The 26947-nt window shown below is 37.3% G+C and overlaps 2 protein-coding genes across 5 annotated transcripts in view; one reads left to right on the top strand and one right to left on the bottom strand.

The window, feature by feature from the left end:
• Positions 1-26947, bottom strand: part of Ip259 (NSA2 ribosome biogenesis factor-like IP259) — a 64900-nt gene that overhangs the window by 6073 nt on the left and 31880 nt on the right. Inside the window, exon 1 of one of the 4 annotated variants that reach the window (XM_090400260.1) lies at positions 3725-3741. The exons of 2 other annotated variants lie outside the window; for them this stretch is intronic. The gene's annotated coding sequence lies outside the window, so the exon portion shown is untranslated. One more of the 4 variants, XM_090400258.1, reaches the window with a different exon arrangement.
• Ttc7 (tetratricopeptide repeat domain 7) overlaps positions 9717-26947 on the top strand; it is a 371341-nt gene continuing 354110 nt past the window's right edge. The window contains exon 1 of the mRNA XM_090400945.1: positions 9717-9842. Coding sequence (XP_090257071.1) covers positions 9719-9842 — 124 coding nt within the window. The 5' untranslated portion in view covers positions 9717-9718. The remainder of the gene's footprint in view (positions 9843-26947) is intronic.

Genomic DNA, 26947 nt, shown 5'->3' with positions numbered 1-26947 from the left:
AGTTCTGTTCTTAAACGTTTCAGTAGCTCTTGCAAAAGAATATTGAATAATGTGTTGACATTCTGAGAAAAAGAATCACCTCCTTGTTCCCCTTTCTCAAGTCATAAAACGTGCAAGTGCAATTGTGGGCGTATCAGGATCAACTGTTAAAAGAATTCGTAGGGAATCAAAAGGTGAAGGTAAGCCAAAATTTAAATCTCCTAAAAAAAAAAAAAAAAAGCGCCAGAGTAAAGAAAACCATCGAAACCGTAGCTTTGAATGATTTTGATGTAGATGTTATAAGAAGAACTATTCACGAATTTTACATGGTCGTGAAAAGAGTGCCAACTGTTCCGAAATTGATTCATGTGCTTAAAGAAAAAATTAATTTTCCTTGGAAAAGAGAAACTTTAAGGAAAATACTTCATGAAATCGGATTTTGTTTTAAAAAGTCCCAGAATAAAAGGAAACTTATCATGGAGCGAAGTGACATTGTTTTATCTAGATGAAACTTGGATTGATAGTAATTTAACTTATGGAAAATGTTGGCAGTCTAAAGAAGAATGTGGAGTGCTACAAACCGGAAATGCCTCGCGACGCATAATAATTTTGTGTGTGGGTGGAGAAATGGGTTTTTTACCGAATTCAAACTCATTATACAAAGCCAATTACCATAGGCAAATGAATTCTACGATCTTCGAAAAGTGGGTAGAAGAAAAACTGATTCCAAACCTTCTTAAAAATGCTGTTGTTATAATTGATAACGCTTCATATCACTCTATTAAACAAAGTTCCAAATTGGTCTAATAAGAAGCAAATTCTTATGGATTGGCTCTCTGCAAATAACATTTCTCATTCCCCAGATATGCGAAAAATTGAATTGCTTAATTTGGTCAAAAGAAACTCGCCCACAACTAACTATTTAAATTCGACACGATGCTCAAAGAGCATGGATTTCTAGCTTTGAGGCTACCACCATATCATTGCGATATTAATGCTATAGTATGTTTGGGCATAAGTGAAAAGTTTCATTTGCCATCACAACGTAACTGGAGATATTGACATGTCGAAACTTTTTAAGCTTTCAGAATAGGCGATTGAAAGTATTACAGTTCAAAACTGGGGAAAATATTGCTCTCATGTCACCTCATTGGAAAATATGTATTGGGACAGAGACGGAATTATCGAAGAATTATGCGAACCTTTGGTGATCAGTTTAAGTGAAAGTGATGGCGATTCAGATGACTCTGAAGATTAAAAGGATTTGATAATGATATTTTTTTCCAATATTTTTGAATGGATTTGTTAAAAGAGTCGCAACAAGTCATAAATAATTAATCGGTTTAGGACATTAAAGTCTCTCAGTTCTTTCAACTGTAAGTTTAGAATATCTGAGTTCATTTGAAAAAATTTCTGTTTTTCTGTATAATTATTTTTATTTTATAGAAAACTTTCTTAAAAATAAACTTAGTTAAATTTTTGTTTTATGCTATACCTTTTTTAATTTTGTTAATACTCTATGTACAATTTTCCAACTGTTATACAAGCAAAATAGTTACACTTTAAAAACTACAATGTTCATAAAAGAAAAGCTAAATTTTCCGACCTGTAATAATAAACAAGCACATCCCAGAAGACAGATTGATTACCCTATTATCGGAATGGATTCTCCTTTTTCTGACATGCACAGAAGTGTCGAGGGACCTCTAATCGGTGGGCGAACTATAACTGGCAATCAGTAAATGTGCTTGGAAGTGGAACACTAGGGTTATTACCTCAGACGCTATATTAATACCACAGCAAGCCTTGCATCCTGTCCCTGGACTATGGAGGAGGAGATTCACTGCAACACAATTAACTTTTGCAGACAAGCTACTAATTGATTGATTGATCCTGGCTGGGGCCATCTGGAGTGCCTGTTTTGAAAAAGCAGGAACCAAAACAGACTACCAGGAACCCCCCCCCCCCCCTTTCCAGATGTCAAGAGGTCACACCACATGGCAGCAAGGTGTTGGATCACATTGATGGTCCGAAAAAAAACTCAGGAGAAGTAAAGCGAAGATTATGGGAAGAAAAGAAAGAAAAAGAGGAAGAATGAAAAGGGCCAGTACCATCACTAGGAGAATCCTTTCTTTTAGTGTTACACGGCGATCAGCATTCATTTTTGAAATTATGGATTCTACAACCGTGTTAGAATAACTCTTTTTATTATCCCGACGTTTCGATCTTCGTATCAAGATCATCATCTGGAGCATACATAAATATACAATACAAGCTGCATTACATTTCAAACTGTAAGCTAGAGAAACATTGATTTGATCACGTTACTCACTGGCATGACCTCGAGTAAAAAAAAAAAAAAAAAAAAATTTTTTTTTACATCAAGCTAATTTATTTTTTGATTACATGAATAAACATTCTTGCTTACAGATGGTTTTCCTTCCATAACAGTGATGTCCTATTTCTATTATTACAATTGTTATTTTTGATCCAAAAAAAAAAAATTATTTAAAAATTACAACGTCCTATTTTTCAGTATTAAAGTTGTCATTATAGATTTTGGATCCTGGATTTTCTAGAGTCCTGTTTATAGTTCTTAGTGAGGAAGGATTCGCGGGACGAATATATGCCTTCCATATGTATGGGATTTTTAGACCATCATTGTTTAGTTGGGGTGGTTGATAATGATCTCACAAGCTTCCTTAAATTTAGGGATTATTATTTTTTTTTTAAATTTCACTTTCTGGATTACATTTGTCATTATGATCTATTACAGCAATTAAAATGAATAACTACTTATCTTGTGTGGCATTAAGCGAGAAATTGGAAGCAAATCCTAGTATATTAAAGAAGCACATTCTTTGGAAAAATATACCAAGCCCTTTGATGAACGTGTCTATAGAAACAGGAAGCAATAATCCATTTGTAAATTAAATATGTCCAAATATAATGTTTGTAAACAATAGTTTCATTTAAAATAGTGTCCCCATTCCCACTTTATTATGGAAAACATGGCCACTTTAATCTAACCCACCTATTTGCCATTATATAATGCAGGATACCAGCACAGAGGTACCATTGTTGGCTAAGTAGAAGCTTATGTATTTTACTCCTCATTAGTATTTTATTATTATTCAGTAGAGGCCTATTTATTTAAAATTGCATGCAACATGCAGTTGTATGTTTCATGAAATATATATTTTATAAAGCACTTTTCTTGCCAAACAATATGTGCCGGTACGCATTCTTTGCTAGCAGAAAAGACTGAAAATTAAAACAATACAGCACCCGTTGCGGTCCCCCCCCCCCATAAAAAAAGCACCACATAAACATTTAAAGTAAAAGTACGGTCCTTTCTACACAACACGTGTTAGTGATCATACATAGGAGAAGTTGTTCTGAAATATCTCGGTGAAACCAACCACGTTTTCAGAACTGGTTTTTCGGTGAAACACTAAATAATGAAATAATAAATGAAGAAACAAAGAATATATGTATAAATATAATACATAAGCTTCTCAATTGGGATAGCAAGTTGTGATCTGAGTACGTGAGTCGACGAACGATAACACGAATCATGGACAAAGTCGTATCGATATAGGATAATCAAGATTGCATAATGCGGTGGATAATGATACGTAATTATATAGTCATTTTTGTATAAAAAACCTAATAAATGTGCCAATTCAAATAGACTTAATTACCTTTTAAATGCAACACTTATGACAATAAAACACCAACTTACCACTTACGTAAAGCGACACCTGCAAAAGAATATATACTCTACAAGTCATTAAAAAAAAGATAAAAATAAAAATCACTTAACAAAGTTGAGAACACGCACTACTTTCCCAGGACGAATCATTAGTTTTAGAGTAAATAAAATACAGCCTTTAAATAAAAGCAAACAGGTGTTTTAAATTATACTGTTATTGAAATTTTTCAAGCACCTCGAAATCATTTCCTGCTTATTTTAATAATTGTTGGCATGCTTGCTATTTTAAATTTTGTAATAATAAAACCATTAAGAGCTTAAAAAGAGTTCTAAGTGAGCCAGTATAAGGTGGTTCAGTAACAAAAATTAGAATTGGATTAGAAATGAGATCGTCTTCTGCCCCTCCAGCCAGGTGATAAAACATTTCCCATATATCAATCCTATAAAACCTTTTAATTAACTTAAATCTTCCTATCAATCAACTTTTGCAGTCCATACATGTCCTCAATCTCTCTCAATAGGGAACATTTCACAAACCACACCATCTTATTGGCTTGCCTCTGAATCTTCTCCACCACTTCATCATCCCCAGAAGACTATATCTGAGTGCAGTAATCAAGATCTGGACGTATTACAGCCATATAAAGAGGAATAACAACTTCCTTATCTTCATTTGTTATGTTCTTCAATAACCAAGTAATCTTATGAGCTACCTTAGTAAACTTAGAAAGATGTCCTCTAAACTTAAACTTTCTGTTTACTTTTCTATAAATCCTAGCTTCATCTATTTCCTGAAGTACAGTTCCATCAATGTGGTACACAGTTTGCAATTTGTTTATCCAAAAATGCTTGCATTACTCCACAATACTCATTATCTTTTGCCCATATTAGCCGCTTATTTATCTTTTAAGCACTTCACATGGACTTGATTCACTAATATTCTACCTAATTTTATTACTCATTGATGATAATCTTAGATAGTCATTGTTCATCTTAATTTCCACATATAAATCGAAATCAGTCTTTGGTATTTCCTTTTTCCTGCACCACTGCTTTCTTCTCGTAATCTGATTTTGTCTTCCTTACCATAATGGTCAACTTTCTTGTCTTATCCTAGTAGTGATCATGAGTTTTCTGGGTTTTTTAATGATATTATTCATCCATTCAACTTTTACCAGATTGGTCATCCTTTCCATAGATATGCAATTTAATATAGCTACTCCTAGATGCCCCTTAAATAATAATGTTTGTAAGATTTCCATTTTTCATAAGCAAGTGAACAGTCGTTTTTAATAATAGCAGTGAGGAATGTTCCGCTCGCTACAATTTTTGTGTATATTCGTTATCGAATATTGGTGAATCTAATAAGACACTGGGTCTATTTAACCCATTCTCTAAATTGTGTGATTTGCTTAAATAAAAATACATTTAGATGAGATAATGCTACTTCTTATCTCAATATTATTTAACTGGAAGATAGTTTAACTCCTTTTTGAGCGCCATTCTCAAACTTCTAGTTGAAGCATAGTGTATTATAAAAAGAAGAATCGGTGATCGTTGATGTTCGATGGTCATAGCCAACAAAGTTGTAGAAACATAAACTCAGTGAAACATTCCCCTCAACAATTCCAATGTGAAGAAGCTTTATATCAAGCATATTTAACAATTAGATTGATAAACGCTTAAAATAAAGATATTAACTTAGTCTTTGATAACTTCCAGGACAGTCGATTGGCAAATGAAAGGATCTGTTTCTAAGCTTACTTTCAACTTTTTCTTATATCAGATGACCTTTGAAAAAAAAAAACAAATAAGCCTCTAATGCTTTTAGCATAGCAAGGGATTTGACAAATAACAAATAGGACTAACAAAAATTTTGAACTAACTTCCATCAAAGCAAATTTGCAAAAGAAAAAAAAAAGGTTTAATTTCGGTCATTGACGAGGAAATTTTGTATGCTTCATTTTAACTAGTTCTCACGCCGTCGAGCATTAAAAAACAAATACATTTTCCAGCGCTTCTTATTCTCAAAAGGAATAGGCAGAACTCCATTAGTCATAAGAAAGTTAAATGGATGAACAGCCATTCTTCATTTTTGGCCTTAACTGATAGTCCGGTCAAGCTATTAGTGAACCAAGGCTTTCAGAAGGCAGAGTAAGCCAGACAACTGTTGTCATCTACTGACCTAAAAGCTAACATTTCAGTATTAGAAACAGTAGTCTCGAGGAGGTAAAACAGTTAATCGACCAAGCTAACATTTCAGTATTAGAAACAGTAGTCTCGAGGAGGTAAAACACTTAATCGACCAAAATTATAACATTTTGTGCTTGTATTCATTATTGGAGTGCGCACGCACGCGCGCGCGCGCGCGCGCGCACACACACACACACACACACACACACACACACACACACACACACACACACACACACACACACACACACACACACACACACACACACACACACACACACACACACACACACACACACACACACACACACACACACACACACACACACACACACACACACACACACACACACTCGTGCAATGCCTCCCATATTGTGGCCCTGCCTTCTTTCTGGCAATACAGTTCCAAATATAATCTCTAGTTCTCGTATCACACATTATCTTATGATGGAATAATTCCTGTGTCCTCCTATCGACCAAGCACTGAGTATGAGGAGAATTTGAGAATATTCACTCATACCCAATATTCCAGTGTACAGTGACAGTTTTAATTATTCTCGCCAGAACGCTCTCTGTTTCTTCATTGTCAGTATAACCAGCTGATCAGAAATTGCTTTAGATTCCTCTTCCTAATTAGCGTTATCAGCAAACAGAATATCAGCATTGCCAGCAAACAGAATCAGAATATCAGAATATCTCCTTTTACACTATGGATTATATTTTTATTATGAGAATATAATATGAATATATGAATTATCATTGATATACAAAATTAACAATAGTAGTCCGAAGAAAACCATGTGAAACGCCACTCGATGCCCTCATATTTTAGAAAACTGCGTTCCTCATTCTCAACTCGCAATGTAACCACATTACTCCAGCATGAACTAAACAAATTTAGCTTTCTTGAAAGCTAAATTTGTTTAGCTTTCTTGAAAGATTTCCGTTCTCATCATTTTAGGTTTCTATTATGTTTCATTGCCAGACTGTCTATCTTCACCACTAGAACTGATATACACACACTGGGCTATAGTTAGACACTAGAGACTTGTATTTTACCTCATGCAGTGACACCATTTTTCTTATTTCATCTCTTATGGGGTGGGGTTCCTATTGTCAGAATTGATAAACAAACAAGTCAATGGTATTGCCAGCTCTTTCGAACCTTTTGAATATACCTTGTAATGTAGGCAGTTTTTTTTTTTTTTTTGGTTATAAATTAAATTAAACTGCCTAGAAATTATATTGTTGTTTATTTCTTTATTCAAGTTTAAGTAAAATTTCTGCGTGAAGTATCGTAACGAATATGCTATTTCTATATATAGTGACTAATAACCTTAAATTAACTACCTCAATCCCATAATGCAAGCACGCACATATGTTCTTTACATAGTAAAGAACATATGTGCGTTAGAATATTACTTAATATTCTAAACACTTCCCATTTTCTGTTAGTCTTCTCTTCTACTTCTATTTGCAATTCAACACTACTCCCAACTTCCGTAGATGAAATAGACTAACAAAATACTTGGGTATTTCCACTATATCTTAAGAAAATTTGACCTGTGTTCTATCTCCACCAACTAGAGGCGGTCTTTCCATATTTACGTTTCTTTTTACTACCAACATAACTATAGAATTATATAGAGCTGAGTCTTGAGTAACCCTGTTGAAATTAAGTTTTTCTTCCATAGTGCTAGACAGACAGAAGAAAGATTGTTGTAATTGTTCAATTTGATTGCAACTAAAGAAAGTTTTTGTAAGTAAGCCTTTTTCGAGTGGATTTTGAGTTAGTTGATCTCTGGCACTGTAAAGCATGTATTTAATCCCGGTAACTCAAGAAAGTGTTTCGTCCGTAAACTCAAGAAAATCGACCGTACGCCTCACATTATTTTAAACAATAACTTATAGTGTCAAATTTAGAGATCACGAGATGATCCAGTTGTCTGTCATTCTCTCCTCTCTAGGTGTCATTTAAAGTCGCTATAGTCTTAGGCCAGCTACTCAGTGATTGATTGGCTAAGGCTGGAGTTGGATGAAAATACTTGCCCATTAGTCTTCAAAACGTATGGTTAAATGGACTCATTTATTCTTTTTGAGAAATGAAAGAGGTTAGCGTAGTGTTTTTACTTATCCTCTTAACCACAGGAATATAATTTGACATTGTCATAAGTAAACGGGTCCGCTAGAAAAAAATCGATTACTGAAAAGACTTTCAGAACTATGGCAATGCAGACCATGCCAGAAGATAGATTCATGTATAATTTTTTTCTAGATCTTCTTAGTGAACCAAACAGTGGCTTCGCTGCTCTGTTTTTTTTTAAACAACTCCAGTCTTTACGGTGATATCTTTCATATCATAATCATAATTCTTTTCAAAATTATGGAACAATAAAGAGTGATTCATTCAACACATTATCTGTGTCCTACTGTAGTGCTGCTTTCCGGGAATTAAATAAATAAATACTAATGGCTGGAACGAGTCTTCTGTCGACAAAGTCATTAATAATTGTAGGGTTTCCATGTTATCGGCCTCCCAAAAGGCGATCTATCGTGATAGCATTCCTTATGTTAACTGTGTCTCGAAGAAGACACCGTTAACAAAAGGAATAGCCAAAGAACAGAAGGAATAGCCAAACTGTCTAGATTGTTTAGCCAACAGATGTCCTTTCATGCTATTAACAAGAACTCATTCAAGGGAGAGCATTCTACTTTACAGATATCTCTTCTACACAGAACTCACCGTTACTATTGCTAAATCCACCAATAATGCATCCACCATAATCTACACTTAACACCATTTACCGCCTTCACCAGTGGTATTTCTTGTTGTAACTTTCCCATATTCTCCTTGCCAATTTACTTGTATGCAGGATTATAAACAAGCGTTTCCAATCGAAAAAATCCTACTACTCCATATGAAATCGATTAACCTACCTTCAATTAAAAGAGTCCATGTAAAGTTTTAACTCGTCACTACGAAATCGTTGGTTTGTTTCAGTCGAAGGGAGCCATGTACCATTGTTCTTTCATTTGCGTTTTGGAGGCGTTTATTTGGTCTATACTGGTAAATCGGCGGCTCTTCGTTGTGATGAACACCTCCACTACATTAGTTTCGATCATCTGGAACAATCAGGACTTGTACAAAAATGCCATCTCAGCCAAACATCAAATCTTTGTGGGAAGATTAAGATCTTTCACGAAAGTCATTATCTTATGTAATTCTTATACAAAGAAAAGTATGAAACCTTGCTTCTCTGCCGAATATTGAGAGGAATGATGGACTGCAACTATCCCTGTATATAAATATGTATGGTCTGTGAAATCATTCGCCAAGCAGAGAGATCCGAGGTAGACACGAAGATCTCATTAGAGAACTGATTGCTAGTTTTTTGACGAGTGTCAATCAAATGGTACAGCTATGGAACTAGCGAAGTCATTAAATCTAAAGCACCAAATGAAAGGATAACATATGTACTTTTGGTAGATCGTATAGAAAAAGCATGAGAATTTCAAATCACGGTAATTCAATAGGAGCAGGAACATTTTCCTATTGAATTGCTCTTTTGATTTTATTCGCTTCTAGTTCAGTTTCTAATAATTTCCGTAACTGCTAAAGTTTCTATACGCAAATATTTCTATTTGAATAATGCTCGCGGATATTTTTAATCCTTCACTGAACTTAAGTGCTTATGATACAGAATTTTTTTTACAGAATATTGTTTAAAGATATATTAAAGGTATATATCGAAAATATAGTTTTTGAAAACTATATGCTTAATTTTATAGATGGCACCAAAAGAAGTATACACAAGAATTTAACGGGTGGTTATGGCATCGAAACCTAAAGCTTCTACTCGTATAGAAAATGATATTTCTCGTAGTAGAGATGAATCTAATTGGAAAAAAGTATTGGAGCTAGCAGAGCAGTTGTCTCTGAGGAGCTCAGGTTTTGGTAAGTGAGAAGAAATCAGGTAACTCCTGTTGTCCTTACTGGTGGCCAATAAATACTTTTTCTGACACCTGTAATTATTTGCTCTTCGATTTTTTTTTTTTTTTTTTTAATAACGTATGTATATCTTATAAGACTTCTTAGTAAATGAACAAATGGACCATATTGAATACAGATTGACATGGGGAAAAGAACGTTTATAAGATTTTAACCGACATACCGTTAGTTTGACATAGTTTTCATATTATTTTATTTATTTACTTTTTTTTTAACGCCTATCCATATCACATTTGTATGAATTACGAATATCATACTTTATAAGTGCAATTTTATTATTATTTATTTATTTTTACTAATTCTGCATGTTTTATGGAAATTTCTTTCCAGGTCAGTGAGTAGTTAATCCAGGAAAAAAATAATAATAAAGAAATATCAATTATGGAATAAAAGCAAAATAAATTCAGCTATTCATAATTTATATTTGTTTTTGTAAGTTGAATGGAAAGTATTTTTATTTATTTATTATTGTTTTTTCCACTTAAACTGTGATAATTTCTTGCCTGAACTGAGTTCAGATGCAAATATTCCTGTACAAGGTTGAAGACTGTTGATCTACTAAAGTATGCATTGAGAGATTGCATAAATATATAAATTATCTCCCTTGGGGGGGGGGGAAGAGTTATCTGCTATCTTTATTTTATTTTTTTTAAATTTTCCTTTCAGACATGTATAATGCTATTCATTATTCAAAGATTTGCATCCCAGATTTCAACCTTTATTAAGGTTCTGTTGTAGTGTGGAGGATACCGCTCGAAAAACTCTCAGTGATCTCCAAGATCACCCCCATAGTGACCTAAAAGATCACTAAACTCATCACTCCTGATCTCATTCATTCCAGGATAGGACACTCAGTGATGGCAGAAGTGAGGCAAAAACCTACCACTGGGTAGAACCTCTCTGCTTACATGAAGCAAGCTCAAAGATGAACATTACTAAATGCCATTAGTTGGAGCCAGACCTATGAAGATTGAGGTCTCTTCAGTTGGAGCTATGCTCATGAAGATACTGAGGTTGCTGATAACTGTTGTGGCACAGTGGTTTGATTGGAGCAATGGTTCCTTATTCTTTTATCGGTTCTGCAAAGAGATTGTTGTATTAGAGATGATTGTTGAGTTCTTGCCCCACCTATGCTGGACTAATGGGTAAGGTAATGGTTTTTTAGGTGTTTGTTACAAGATATTTGTTTATTGTAGTATCATTTGGTTGTAGACCACAAGGTACTTGAGATGCTATTGTGTGTTTGGCCTGCCCATGTTAGGCTTCTGAAAAAATATACCTGTTCAGCATGGTTTTGGGATGTTTGTATTTTGCAGTATCATGCTCTCTGTAGTCTACTGCTTGTTGGATGAATTAACAGGTGGATAATGGTGTTTGTAATGAATTTTGCAGCCCTTTCACATAGAAAGTACTGAGATTAAATCAACACAGATTTCTTATATTTTCCATGTACAAGTAGCAACATTTTCACCACAATTTTAAACTACCCTGGATCAGAGATAGTTGTAAAAATTTTTTTTATTGGTTTTGAAGTAAATTACAATAGACTAGAAATTATTACTATTAAATTTTTTATTATTGTTACGTGACACCTCAAAGGAGTCCAAAGACTCATCGAGGGAGGACACCTATTCTACAACTCTCCATCTCCACCAATCCACCAACTACAGTGAACTGCATCATCTACACCAACGCCATCTACTGCCCACTACTAATATTTTCACAGACAATCATAAACACCCATGCCCATGGCAGGATTCAAACCTGCAGCCTTTTGGCTGGAGTGCGGATACGCTAACCACTCAGCCAACTAGACCGATATGTTCTGGTTTTAATTGTATACCTAAACATAAGCAAACAGAGTTTGCATCATGTGAAGTATTTTCATGTCAAACTCTATTTGCTTATGCTTGGGTATAGGAAATTATAATCGACAAGAAATTATATTCTTATTTTAATTGTATATGCAAACCAAAGTTGCACGTTGAGGATTTTCTCTCTTAAGCTTCTTGTATAATCGAGGCTGTCAACTTCACATTAGTTGGATATAGAATTTTGCATGTTTACATCTCTCATGGCCCCCTCCCTCCAAATCAAAGAATAGGTTAAGTCTTATAGTTTAGAAGTTTACAAAAATTTTTTCCTATGGCCAGTTTGTCATTCTTCTCTATATTCCCAAAGGCTGTTATGTCTATATATATGTATTCAATGGACCAGTTTTCCTGCCTGCTGGAGGAAACTCTATCCCAGATTTCAGTTCAGGTAGCTAAATAAAGTCAGCTGTAAAGCCCTTATTCTTCACATCCCATACGTGATTTGAACTTTACAACAGTACATTATCATTACTGATTGAGCTATGGAGGCTTGTTTAAAGCTTTAGTTGTTTCATATAAGACAACTAAATGAAAACTCAGTGATTCTGTAAGCTTATGATAACAAAGACCATGTAAACCATATCACATTTCAGTGCTTGTAAGTCATAATGATCCTACCGAGGTAAAAAAAAAAAATTTCATCTTTCACCAGTAAACTTCCAACATGGTTTTCTAGCCAGGTATGATTCTATCTGGTCCTAGGATTTTTGATGCTTTCTGTGTTTGTGTTGCATGAAACTCAGAATACATTAACAAAAATTTCTAATCTTACGGAGTTTAACTGTGTCAGAATGTTCGTCTCATATCACAGGATTTGTAGATATGAATCTATATTAGTAAATATTTATCCATTATCACATACTGTATACATTATATACTACAGTTAGTGGGACCCCTTTGAGCTCTCAGGCTTCCCACAATGTGAATTTCAAGATATAGTGGCTGTGCTCATTCATTTATAACCATATCCTGCCTTGCTGTTAGTGTGGAGCAGCTAGAATCAGGAGTTGTCACAAAAAAAAACAAAAAAAACAAAAAACAACTCAGATAATTTTTTGTACCACTTTTTAAGTACTCAATGCTAGCATTCCTACGTTCACTCAACAGTAAGCTAATCTGCTGCAATAGACTATCTCATCTGTGATAGGATCTGTAATCTAATAAGTTGTGCATCGCAACATGTGTTAGTAGAGTGGACAGTACCGATGATGTTATTAATGTCCAGTGTGTGCCCCTGAAAATAGAGGAGAACGAAATGGACATTAATAAAGAAATAGTGTGCTTGAATGTTATCCTTCGCAGGACAAAGCATGAAATTGAAAAATTGCAGAAGCAGCAAGAAATTAGCAGGGATGAAAAGAGTAGGAAGTAGGTAGTCCAAAGTAATAATAAAGGCCAAGAACAAACAAGAAAAACAAGTTAAGGAGAAAATTATATACAGAGAATCAATGATCAGGAGAGTACTTAATGAAAGTGTGATGACAAAATCGTGTTTCCTTGGTGCAAAAATTCACGATATAGTCACCCCATCTGGATGCGAAAAGCTAAGTCGAAGGAAATGATTGTCTTGGTTGGCACAAATGATTTGAGAGGTGAGAAGTATTCTCTAAAGGAGGATGTCAAGGAGTTGTTAGAAGAGGCAAAACTGAAGAGTGAGAAGGTGAAGATGTAAGTCTCCTACCATACTATGATAGAGGCAAACTGAGAAGGAGGGCGTTGCTAGCTAATAAGTCTATACACAGGTTATGCAGAAGGAATGATGCATGATTTATAGGTCTATGGTCTGTATTTGATGGAAAGGATTTGTGCTATGCTGATGGACTGCATCTAAATTTTGGTGTTAGGTGTCTAGAGAGAGCTTTGTTGACTGAGCATGCTGAGGTGCAGATTCAGTAAAGCTTAAACAATTAGGGTGGAAGCAAGTGAGTTTGTGTGAAGGCACCCGTGAGATGAGTGAGTGTGAGAATGACCAAGTGTAGAATCTAATTTCTCAAGCAGTAAATATTGAATAGGGTAGTCAATTCATGTAGTGAAGGTGAGCCTAAAGGGATATTGTAGTTTCTATATACTAATGTCAGAAGTATCAGGAACAAGAGGGAAGAGTTTTTGGCATTGGTTAATGCAACTTTGCCAAACGTTATAGGCATTAGTGAGACTTGGCTAAAGCAGATGATGTCGTTGCAAGGATAGAATATGAAGGGTTTAGTATTTTCATGGAAGATAGAGAAGATAGGTTGGAAGAGAGGTACTGTTGAATAGTGGATGAATTGCAGCCAAAAAGAATAGAAAATAGGTAGGAGGATGGCTGCTCATTTGAAGGAGTCTAGTGTAAGATTAAGGCCATTAAGACAAAATTAAAAGAAACACGTATTAACCACAGTGAAAATTATTTAATTGTAAATATTTCATCCTAAGTATCTTAGGACATCATCAGTGCAGTAGTTTTAAACAATAATAGGAATAACATACAGTTAGGGCTCATGATTACAATAGAATCTCATTAAACATGCATAACGTGCTACAGTAGTACAAAAAAAAAAAAGTATTTAACACAATTTTGTATGACAATTTTCCATACTTTAGGAATAGTAAGAACGTCGTTGCGGTTTAAGTTTGGTCTATGTATTCTCAGGTTGCTACATTCACAATTCTTCTGCTCATCATCCATCTCAGAAATCTGGCATTATTAAATCACTAGTTTCCAGAGCACACAAATTCTGCTCCTCTGAAGAATCTTTAAACCAGGAATTAGAAGTAATCAAAAATACAGCCATCGTAAATGGATATAATCCTAAAACAACTCAAAAAATCATCAGTAGTCACTTCTCCACACATCAAACCAGAAGTCCATAGGATTCCCATACCTTACGTTAAAGGCATCTTAGAACGTCATCTTAGAACTTCTCCACAACATCAAACCAGAAGTCCATAGGATTCCCATACCTTACGTTAAAGGCATCTTAGAACGTCTTTCTAAAATTATGAAGAAATACAATTTTGCCACTACTTACAAACATATCAACCAAATTTACAACTTGTTACCTTCTCCTAAGGACAAACTCTCACCTTTGATGTTGCCTGGCATTTATGAGATTCCATGCTCATGCAAATTATCTTACTTTGGACAGACAGGTAGGTCTGTTCAGAAACGCATCTCGGAACATCAAGACCACATTTGTCTTTTTAAACTGCAGAAATCTGGCCTCTCTCAACACGGAATTGAAAATCCAAACCATAGGATCTATTGGGAAAAGTCTAAACTTTTACATAGATCTTTATATAAACATGAACGTTTATACAAAGAAAGTTCTGAAGCCCTACTACACAGACCAAACTTAAACCGCAACAACGTTCTTACTATTCCTAAAGTATGGGAAATTATTATTATTATTATTATTCAGGCCTCCATGGAGTCAAAAGACTCATCGTGGGAGGTCCTTCCTAATAACATAAAGTCTGTCAAGACTCATCGAGGGGAGGTCCCCTCCTAAGAAACACAAAGTCTATCATACCACTCCTTAAACTCATTGACCGTTCTTGCCCTCACCACTCTATCAGGCAATGCATTCCACGGCTCGACCACCCTCCATGCAAAGAAACCACTCCTCACCCTCTTGCTCACAGTTTCCTTTTGTAACTTCCAGGGATGGCCTCTTGTCATCACTCCTTCCCGCTGTTCAACCAAGTGAAAGAACTCCCCAGTGTCAATCCTGTAACCACCTCTCAACAGTTTAAAAGTCTCAATCATATCACCTCTCCTTCTTCTATCCACCAAACTCTGCAGTCCACATTCCCTCAGCCGATTCTCATAACTATCCTTGTACAGTCCTGAAACCATCTTTGTCATCTGTCTTTGTATCCTTTCCACAGTTAATTTATCCCCTTCAAATCCTGGGGACCAAATCTGAGAACAATAATCCAAGTGTGGTCTAATCAGAGACTTATACAACAGAATGATAACCCTCTTATCTCTGCAGGTCAGTGTCCTTCTCATAATTGCAGCAATCCTCTGTGTTACCTTCACCACCTTTGCAATATGTCCCCTAAACTTCAGGTTTCTATCAATCATCAACCCCAGATCTCTTGTCTCCCCTACTTCCTCCAGTATAACTCCTCCCATAGAGTATGCAGCATCCCATCGATGTTTCCCAAACCTTACATTTTGCTGCATTAAACTGACACCCCCATTCATTTGCCCATCTATCTAGCTTATTCATATCCTCTTGCAGGGCTACCACATCTGCACTATTACTAATAATCCTTCCCAGCTTCTTATCATCCGCAAACAACTGAATATCCCCTTGCGATCCACTGGCAATGTCATTGATATAAAGGTTAAACAATATAGGTCCTAGTACTGAGCCCTGTGGGACCCCACTTGTAACCCTCTGTCTCCTTGAAAATGCTCCACCATACACAACTCTCTGATACCTATCAGACAGCCAATCCTGAATCCAGTTGGCCAATCTGACATCCAGACCCATGTGTTGCAACTTAAATATCAGCTTATCATGTGGCACCCTGTCAAATGCCTTTGCTAAGTCTAAGAAAATTGCAGTATATGCCTTTCCCTCATCTAATGTTCTTGTAACTTTATTATAAAAGGCTAGCATATTGCTAAAACAAAAGCACCCTTTCACAAATCCATGTTGACTCTCACAGATAACATTACCCTCATCTGCCCAATGCTGTATACAGTCCCTCACCACTTTCTCCAAGATCTTAACAACTACTGATGACACACAGACTGGTCTATAATTAGACACTTCCAGTCTGTTACTACCCTTATGAAATGGCACTATCTTACCTTCCTTCCATTCCCTGGGCACCTTTGCTGAAGCCAGACTTTCATTGAAAAGCCAGGTTAAAGGCGCTGTCAGTTCCCCAGCACATTCTCTCAAAACTCGTGGTGAAATACCATCCAGTCCCAAAGCTTTATTGACATCCAGAGTTCTTAGTATCTGAAACACACTCTCCTCCTGTACCTCTAAACCTTGAACCTGCCCTATCCCTCTAGCATTAAAACTGACTCCTCCAGGATGAAATACTCCAATAAAGTGGTCATTGAACAATTCCACTATGTCCTCTGCATCAGTCACTCTATTCCCATTTTTATTCCACAATATCATTCTTCCACAGTCATTTCTCCTCCTACTGGCCACATAGCTAAAAAATTCCCTAGGATTTTCTTTGGATCTTAGGGCCAATCTTCTCTCATATTCCAGTTTCGCTTTCCTTACCACACTAGTCACTCTTCTGGCCTGTGTCTTATATTCTTCATGCATCCTCTCTTCACCTGTCTCCTTATATCTCTTCCATAGCCTCTTTTTCAATTCCTGTTTAATATTGTTTGTCATCCACTTTCCTCCAAATTGTGTCCTCTTCTTCACTCGTGGTATACAACTTACCATTGCTGCTAACAAATATTCTTTCACAATTTCCCATGCACTAACGATATCCTGGCCTTCCAATTCCTCCCTCCATGAAACTTCCCGAAGTTGACGTCTAAGACTATTATAATCACCTGCATTATAATTCCACATAAGTTCCCGTCTCTTTGATACTCCTGCATGTCTATTCATTTTCCAAGTCAAAACCATATGGTCACTCTCTCCAACTGGTGGGAGAGATGTTATCTCAGTTATTATCAACTCTTCTGATGCTATAACCAAATCCCAAACTCTTGAACCTCTTGTTCCCTCTGTTACATGTTGCCTAAGACATTTGTCCCTCTAGAATTCTAGAAATTCCATTCCACTATTGCTACATGCAACTTCCTCTCTCCAATTTATATTACTGTAGTTAAAATCTCCCATAACAATCATTCTTCTTGCACTTGCCAAACTTAGCTGTCTAAACATTTCCTGGTCCCCATCCTCCGTGCTCCTGGGTCTGTAGCAACACCCCACTAAATATCCTGTCTTGCCTACCTCTACCTCACACCATATGCTCTCAAAATCATTTGTCTCACTTCCTTCCAAAGCCTCCACTCTTAGAGGACATAGGTCATCACTTATCATAAGCAGTACCCCACCACCACGCTTTCCCCTCCTATCCTGACGAAAAATGCTATACCCAGCGACCTCTATTCCTGTTATTATATCCCATTCTGTCAACCATGTCTCGGTGATCCCAATAATTTTGGGCCAGGCTGATGCTATCTGTGCCACCAATTCCTCTCCCTTATTCTGGATACTAATGGCATTAGTATAAAGCATATAAATGCCATTGTTTCTATACCCAGCATTATCCCTTCTAGACTCCACTGGGCTCAGTGTTACCTGACATCGTCTCCCTTCTCCCAAGTATCCATTCCCACAAGAGGCCACCCCTGCTATTATCCTCCCTGGGACACACTGACTCGTTCAGAACAGCAATCTCTCCAGATGCCTACGTCCTTCCTCATTCAAATGTAAACGGTCTCTCGCATACAATTCCTCTCTTTCCTCAAACGCACTCCAAGCATCCACATATACCAGTCCTCTCTTGTCACACATTCTCGCTATTATGCCATTATATATTACCGCTCTTCTGCTCAGCTCATCATTATCATACCTAGGCAACACGCACACTATTTTTCCTTTCTCTGTCTTCTTCCATACAGTCTCAAGCAAAAATCTCATATCTCTTGCTGCTCAACTTACATTACCACTCAAGTCATTTGTTCCTACCGTCACAATCATCTCATCCACCCTTTCACCTCTCATTTTGCCATAGCCACCCTTTCTATTGTTCCTCCTGGCAAACACTCCTCACGCATCCTATCTTGAACACCACGAATCATTGAGTCACCATACATTATACCTCTTACCATTCCCTCTCTCCTATTGTTTCCATTCTCTCCTGTTCTTGCATTCCCATAGGTCTCTCTCATTCCCTCTCCTCTACTGCTATTCTCTCTTCTAGCATTCCCATACCTCTCTCTCCTACTGTTTCCATTTTCTCCACTTCTAGCACTTCCATATCCCTCTCTCATTCTGTCTCTCCTACTGTTTCCATCCTCTCGTCTTCTAGCATTCCCATACCTCTCTCTCCTACCATTTCCTTTCTCTCCTCTTCTAGCACTTCCATATCTCTCTCTCATTCCGTCTCGCCTACTGTTTCCATCCTCTCTTCTGCTAGCATTCCCATACCTCTCTCTCATTCCCTCTTTTCTACTGTTTCCATTCTCTCCTCTTCTAGCACCCCCATATCTCTCACTCATACTCCCTAAATTGTCATACAAAATTGTGTTAAATAATTTTTTTTTTGTACTACTGTAGCATGTTATGCATGTTTAATGAGATTCTATTGTAATCATGCACCCTAACTGTATGTTATTCCTATTATTGTTTAAAACTACTGTACTGATGATGTCCTAAGATACTTAGGATGAAATATTTACAATTAAATAATTTTCACTATGGTTAATATGTGTGTTTCTTTTAATTATGATTGCACCACAGGTTTCGTTAATTAAAAAAGTAAGACAAAATATCCAATTTGTTGTTGCTATAGGCTAGGTAGTTCCACAAACAATCTGAAAGACATGCATTGACAAATTAGTGCAATGAGTACAGGTCAAGATTACTATGGGGGATTTCAAATGTGGAGATATAGACTGGAAGGAAGAAAATGAATTTATACATGTGCTAAGAGATATTTACATGAGGCAGCATGAGATGGAAGAGACTAGGGTTGTGAGGGTATTGTACCTGGTCAAAGGATCAGAAGAGCTATCCATAACCAAGGTTACCACTTTACCTGCGATTGATGAAAGTGACCATGTCAAGGCTGGTGATTATGACAATCTTAGGAAGAAGCTTAAATCTGTGCCGTGGCATAAAACACTACAGTGTAAGGATGTTAGTAGTGCATGGGATATAGTTAATCTGTATCCCCTAGAGGAAGTAACATTAAATTGTATACCTGAGGTAAGGAGAGTTAATCAGGTAAGAGCTCTTAATGGATTAGTAATATCATTAAGCACAAGCTGCAGAAGCAGAAAATGCTGTGGAGAGTATATAAAGAGACAGGTGACCAGCAGACTCGCAAACAAATCTCAGGAAGAAAGGTGACTAGCATGGCAAGGAAGACAAAATCAGATTATGAGAAGAATCTAGCCAAGCAGGCCAAAGGAAATCTCAAAGAGTTCTTTCCTTATGTGGCAAGTAAGAGGAACAATGACTGTGGAAGATTAATCAGTGATGATGGTCACGAGGTTACAGAAGCAGATAGAATATTCGAGTTACTGATGACCACTTAGCAAGGGTATATCATCCTAATGAGGTTACTGCTTTAACATATGAGATGGACACTGATGTTGAACGGAGGTGGATAAATTGGAGGTTCTTAGGATATTGCAGAATGTCAATGTAAATACAGCTGTGGGATTAGATGGGATATCAGCTTGGGTTTGGCAAGAACGTGCAAAGGAACTGGGAATGCTTCTGACTCGGCTCTTTAATTTAAGTCTCAGCTCTGATAGAGTTCCAAGGGAGTGGAAAGAGGGCAAAATAATTTCTGTGTATAATTGAGACTGCAATGCAAAACCAATCAGTATCTCAGGTTTGGTGGTAAAGGTACTGGAAAAATTGGTCAAAAAGAGAATTCAAGAATGAGTGGATAAAAATATGATACTAATATGAGTTGCAACATAATAGAGTAACAGCAGAGTTAGATAAAGGAAATGGCTGCACAATGATTCTGCTGTTTAAAGGATTTTGCAAAGGCATTTGACAGAATACCACATGGAACTTTTATGCAAATAACAAATGGGGATAGATAATGCACTACTTAAGTGGATTAAAAGGGTGACTGCTGGACAGATATCAGAAAAAGTGGTGTATGGAGGGTCAGAATCGGCGCAAACAGGTGACTAGTGCTGCAAGGTTCAGTGCTGGAACCATTGCTGTTTACTTTGTACAGAAATAACCTGAAAGGAAATATTCATTTGTTTGCTGATGATGTGAAATTAGATAGAGTAATAGTTAATCAAGAAAATGTGGAGAGCTTGCAGTACAATTTAAATAGGTTGTCAGTATGGGCAAAAGGTAATGGATGTCAGTTTAATGTGAAGAAATGTAAAGTTATGCATTTTCGGATAAATAGATTACAAGCTGTGTATCACATTGATGGCACTGTAGTTCAGGAAATAGATGAAGTTAGAGATTTAGGGATGGTGGTAGACCTAGAGTTAAACTTTAGAGCACATATTGCTAAGTTTGTTAAGGTAGACCATAAGATTACTTGGCTACTGAAGAACACATTAGCAGGTAGAGATAAGGAAGTTGTTATTCCTCTTTATAAGATCTTAATACAACACACCTGTATTACTGTGCTCAAGTCTGACCTGAGTTTCTTGGGGATGAGCAAGTAGTGGAGAGGACTCAGAAGTGATTGACCAAGATGGTGAGTGGTTTGTGAATGTTCCGTATGAAGATAGACTGAGGGTGTGTGAATTGCAGAAGTTGGTTGATAGGAGAAAAAGGGGATATGATAGAAATATTTAAGTTACTTAAAGGGTTTTATAGGATTGATCCAGGGAAATGTTTCAGCGCTTGGCTAGAGGGGCCAGAACAAGGGATCATCCTTGGAAGTTGAATAAAGGTGTGGTTGGTAGGGGTGTGAGGACTGGATTTTTTTTTTTTTTTTTGCTTGGAGAGTTGTGAATGAGTGGAATGGGTTTCCAGAGTCAGTTATGAGTGCTTTATTTGTTAATGGATTCAAGGAGAGGTGTGATTGATTGTGTGGATAGTTTGAGTCTTCCGTGATGAGTCTTTGGACTCCATGGAGATGTCCATACTATAATAATAATAATAACATTCTCTTTTGACAAACTTTTTTTGTGGCAGGTGTTGCAAGAGAAAGAAGTTAGTATTACATAGAGAAAGCAAAGCAATGAGTGGAATGAGAGGTATTTTGGTGGAAGCATCACGAGTACCATCTCTTAAGTGAAAACTAAATAAAGTATGAGTAAAATGGATGAATAATCTCATTATGCTAGAGATCTCCTAAAAGAAAACAATGTAGATAGACTGTAAAGCAGAGATATGAGCAATTGCGTAATCAGTATAAAGCACAGGATAGAAGAATGACAAGTATGGTAGCAAAAAGCATAAGTAATATGAGAATCACTGAGCTGATCAAGCTAGAGGAAATCTTAGATTGTAGAGGAATATCTTTATGGAATGCTGATTGTAGGAGGAGAAAATCTACCTAGAATGCCAGCTGGTGATTGACCATTTTGCAAGAGTTGATTGTCTAATAGGCAGAAGTAAAAGCAAGTAACAGGCTTAAAGTTCATAAGTAGGTTGTACTGAAGTTATTTCATTTTGATACATGTGGCAGTATTATTTAGTAGCATACACTGAAATCCCACCTAAGGAAATATGCCAGAATTGTTAATGCTTTAAACCTAGAGTCTTAACTCAAGCAGGTTCCAATAGAAATGGAACAAGAAAGCTCTTTTGCACAAGGGAGTGGCAAAATATGCAGCAAAATTATATCTCTGCAATGATAGTTTAGGTTGAAATTTTTGGGGTACAGAGTTGATGCTATATTATCATTACATATGGGCACCTCCAATGCAATCCATACACTCATTGTGAGAGGTCCATTTTAAAAACATTAATTATCAATACCTGTATAATACTTGTCATATTTTTTCTTGAAATTATTTATCGACAGAGCACATAAAACCGACTCTGGCAATCTGTTCCACTCATTGACCACTCCAAGCAAAAAATCCAGTCCTCACTCCCTTGCTGCTAACCAAACTCGTACTCAATTTCCACGGATGATTTTTGGTTTTCCTCACATTATTCATGTATTGAAATATTTACTCTACATTAATCCTATTACCCTCCTCACCCCTTAAGCAACTTATGTGTCTCTGTCATATCTCCCCCTTATCTGTTAATCGGTCAGCCTCTGCAACCCTCAAATCTTCATTCTCTTTTCTCTTCATCACAAAGACCTGGCACCATCTTGCTCACTTGCCTCTGAATCCACTCCACCTTGTCCACATCTTACAGCCAGGCAATCAGATCTGTGTGCAGTAATCCAGAAAAGACTTTATCAAAGCCTTATAAAGAGGAATAATGACCTGTTTATCTCTGCATTTCAGGGTTTCTTCAGTAACCAGGTAATCCTATGAGCTATTTTAGCCACTTTTGCAATATACCCTTTGAACTTCAACTCCCTATCCACCAACACCACCCCAAATCCCTGGCTTCATAAGTTTCCTGTTCCATCAATATGGTACACAGCGAAAATGTATAATCTTACACTTCACCATGTTAAATTGACATCCATTCTTCTTTGTCCCTATACTGCCAGTCTGTTTAAATCATTCTGTAAAATATCAACATAATCTTTATTGAGTATTGATGTACCTAATTTTACGTCATCTACAAACAACTGAATATTTCCCATCAGATAATTTCCTATATTATTAATGAACAAATTAAATAGTAGTGGCCCAAGTACAGAGCCCTATGGCATGCCACTAGTCACAGGCTTTCTATAAGACTCTGCTCCTGAATAATTACTGTCTGGTATCTCTCCAACAGTTACCCTCTTATTCATATTACCAGCTTCATGTTCGTACCCATTTGATGTAATTTATGTTGCAGGATTTCATGCGGTATCTATACCTTTGCAAAGTCCAACAGTATCGCCATGTAGCCATTACCATTATTTAACTCATCTGTCACTAAAGCATAACCTACCTTTTCCAAAGCCTTGCAGTCCCCCCCCCCCCCAATACAATATCCCATTCCTGTCAGCCCATTTCCTGATTTTTGTCTTTAACAAATTTCTTCAATATTTTGACCACCACTCCTGAAATGCTAATTGGCTGATAATTTGCTACTTTGTTCTTGGAATCTCCTTTATGCAATGGAACTATTTTCACCTCTGTCAATTTCCTTGGGACACTGCCCAAGCTGAGACTCAGATTAAACAATTTAGTCAAAGGGAGTGCCAGTTCCCTAGCACATTCTCATAATACACAAGCTGATATCCTTTCCAAACCCAAAGCTGTATTTACATCCACATTGTGTAATATCCTATGTACCTCAACATCCTCTATCCCTGCCATATCATTACTGTAATATCTTCACCTGGATGATACACCCTGGTGATACAAAATGATCACTCAATAATTTGACTATTTCATATACTTCAATCACCTCTGTACCATCTGCATTCATCAGAATCATCATTCTACTATGGTCATTATTTCGTTTATTTGCCACACACTGAAAGAACTCTTTCAGATTACTCTTAAGCGCCTCTAGCACAGTTGGAAGAACGACGGTACGTTGCGCCCTTTGATTATTATTATTATTATGTGACACCTCCAGGGAGTCCAAAGACTCATCGAGGGAGAATGTGGCAACACCATCGAACGATTGGTCCCCTTCTAACCACTAACCGCACTCAAACCTGCTTAACTTTTTGCGAGCCATTAGTAGCAGAGGCCCTACCAATCGACTAACCTTTGTTGGCATAGAAAAGGCCTGAGTTTGATTATCGTCATAACGGGAGGAATTGTTATATGGACTTTTCCAATCGAAGATGGGAGTTAGCCGATCTCATACAGAAGTTGCAGGTTTTTTTTTCCGGAAACTCGGTTTTTCCTCCCACATACAGACAAATCAGCCCTTCAGAACACACGCAATTTACAGACAGAAAATGCTAGTTGTGGTTGTGGTGGGTGGTAGATGGCGTTGATGTAGATTGGTAGTAGAGGTTCGGTGTAGTGGTGAGTTGTACAGTGGGTGTCTTCCCACGATGAGTCTACAGACTCCTTGGAGGTGTCACCAGTAATAATAATAATTGCTCTTGGCTTGTTTGGCTAATCTCCTCTCATACCCCAAGCATGGCCTGGCAACCTACATCTGGCCTGGCCTCAAGGACATAACTCAAAGTTTACCTGATGCAGAATACTCCATAGGTATTAAAGTTCAAAATGCCATCATCTACAATGTCTACAACCACCATCGCAATCCTGGTCTGATCAGATTGACTGGCCACCACCTCACCCTGCTATCTATATTGGTGACTTCAACTCTCATCACACCATGTGGGGGCTATTCCTCTAACAACCTGGACGGTAATAATCTAGTTAACTAAATGGATACATATAACCTGTATTTGATTTACGATGACAAGCAGGAAGACACTCCACTCAGCCAGATGGAACAGAACCTACACCCCAGATCTGTGCATAATCTCTAAAGACTCTGAAAATCACCCTTTGCCAACAACCAGAACCATCCTTAACAGATTCCCTAATAGTCAGCATTGTCCTACACTAATAGAGACAGGCGCATCAATCCCAGTCATCAACGGAACACCAATCGCTAGTTGGAACCCTCGCAGGTCCAACTGGAATGCATTTCAGAAGCAAATCGAGCAAACTTAGAGCAATTCCACCCACCCCTAATTGCTATCCAAGATTTGTCAAGCTAATCAAAACTGCAGCCAAAGCCTCTATTCCTAGAGGCTACAGAAAACAATACATCCCATGCTGGAGTAGGGAAACTGAGGAACTTTTAGGCAAATATGAAGAGACTGAAGACCCAGCTGTTGCTAAGGAGCTCATAGCAGTACTGGATAAAAACAGAAAGGAAAGATGGATCTCAACCATCCATGAACTCGATTTCACCACATCTAGCTGGAAAAGTGGGTCACTTCCGAGAAAATTAGGTGGGGAAGAACCAACAACACACAAACAACAGAGATAACTCCTGATCAAATGGCTAATCATTTATTGAAACCTCCAATGTACGTCCCAGCTCTATCAGGAAAATTACCGTGCAATCTTCCATCAGACAAATCCTGAAGACGGGCCCTGATCTTCCTGAACTTGTACACCCAGTATTTCGTGAAGAGGTACAGGTAGCCTTAAAACTCACCAAGAATGGCAAGGCTGCAGGAGTGGATGGTATCCTCCCCGAATTTCTAAAACATCCCAGTCAACAAGACCAAATATAGCTGGCTGCCCTTTTCTCAAAAATTATAATGAGTGGAAAACTACCAAATCTGTAGCGGGAAGCCAAAATAATTGCTGTGCCCAAACCAGGTAAATATCCAAATGATGTCAAAAATCTGTGACCTATCTCCTTGCTTTGCTCCACCTTTAAGCTCTTTGAAAGAATTCTCCTTAAAAGAATTTCACCACTCATCGAAAGAGCACTCCCAATTGAACAAACTGGCTTCAGGCCGGGAAGAAGTTGCTGTGACCAGGTCCTGGCCCTGACAACACAGATTGAAGCAAGCTTCCAGAAGAAACTTAAATCTGGAACCACTTTCATTATCCTAACATCAGCTTATGACACAGTGTGGATCAGGCGTCTCCTCCTAAAGCTAGGAAATATTATAAGGTGTAAAAAAACTTTTCAGCTTTTTGAATCCATTCTTTCCAACAGAAAGATCTGGGTCCATATTGGCAGAAAAAAAGAGCAGACCCAGATTCCTTCACAACAGTCTCCCACAGGGCTCTATGTTATCCCCTTTACTCTTTAACATCTACGTATACGACTTACCACATACCAGCTCAAGCAAGTATATGTACGCTGATGACCTAGCAATCCTACATCAATCTACCTCCTTTGCCAACCTGGAATCAACCTTGAACACAGACCTGAACATCCTGGAAGAGTACTTCAAGCAGTGGTACTTAAAGCTAAATCCAACAAAAACTGTGTCCACAGTATTTCACCTGAACAATGCAGAGGCGAATCGACACCTTTTTTCCTGTGGAAAAATGGTAGAACACGAGCCTTACCCGAAATACCTTGGAGTGAGCCTGGACAGAAGCCTAATCTATAAAAGGCACATCTACACATCACTAACCTGTCTAACAAAATTAAAACGAGAAACAATATTATTTCAAGGCTTGCTGGAACAACCTGGGGTTGTGGTGCTGATGTCATATGGTCGTCTGCACTATCCCTTGCATTCTCTGCAGCAGAATATTGTGCCCCTGTCTGGGAAAGAAGTGCACACACTAACATTATAGACACCCAGCTAAACTCTACCATGTACACGATTAGTGGGACAGTGAGAAGCACCCCTCTCTCCTGGCTGCCTGTCCTATCTAACATTGCTCCACCAAACATACGGAGAAGACAAGTCTCGATTAAAGAATTTAATAAAGCAATGAACAACCCACTCCTGATCCTGCAC

This window comes from Typopeltis vanoorti, chromosome 11 (assembly GCF_054136105.1).
Source record: "Typopeltis vanoorti isolate ZY-2024b chromosome 11, IOZ_Tvanoo_1.0, whole genome shotgun sequence".
NCBI classification, from domain to species: Eukaryota; Metazoa; Arthropoda; class Arachnida; order Uropygi; family Thelyphonidae; genus Typopeltis; species Typopeltis vanoorti.
Note: the sequence above shows the minus strand (reverse complement) of the source record. Positions and strands in the feature narration are given on the sequence as shown.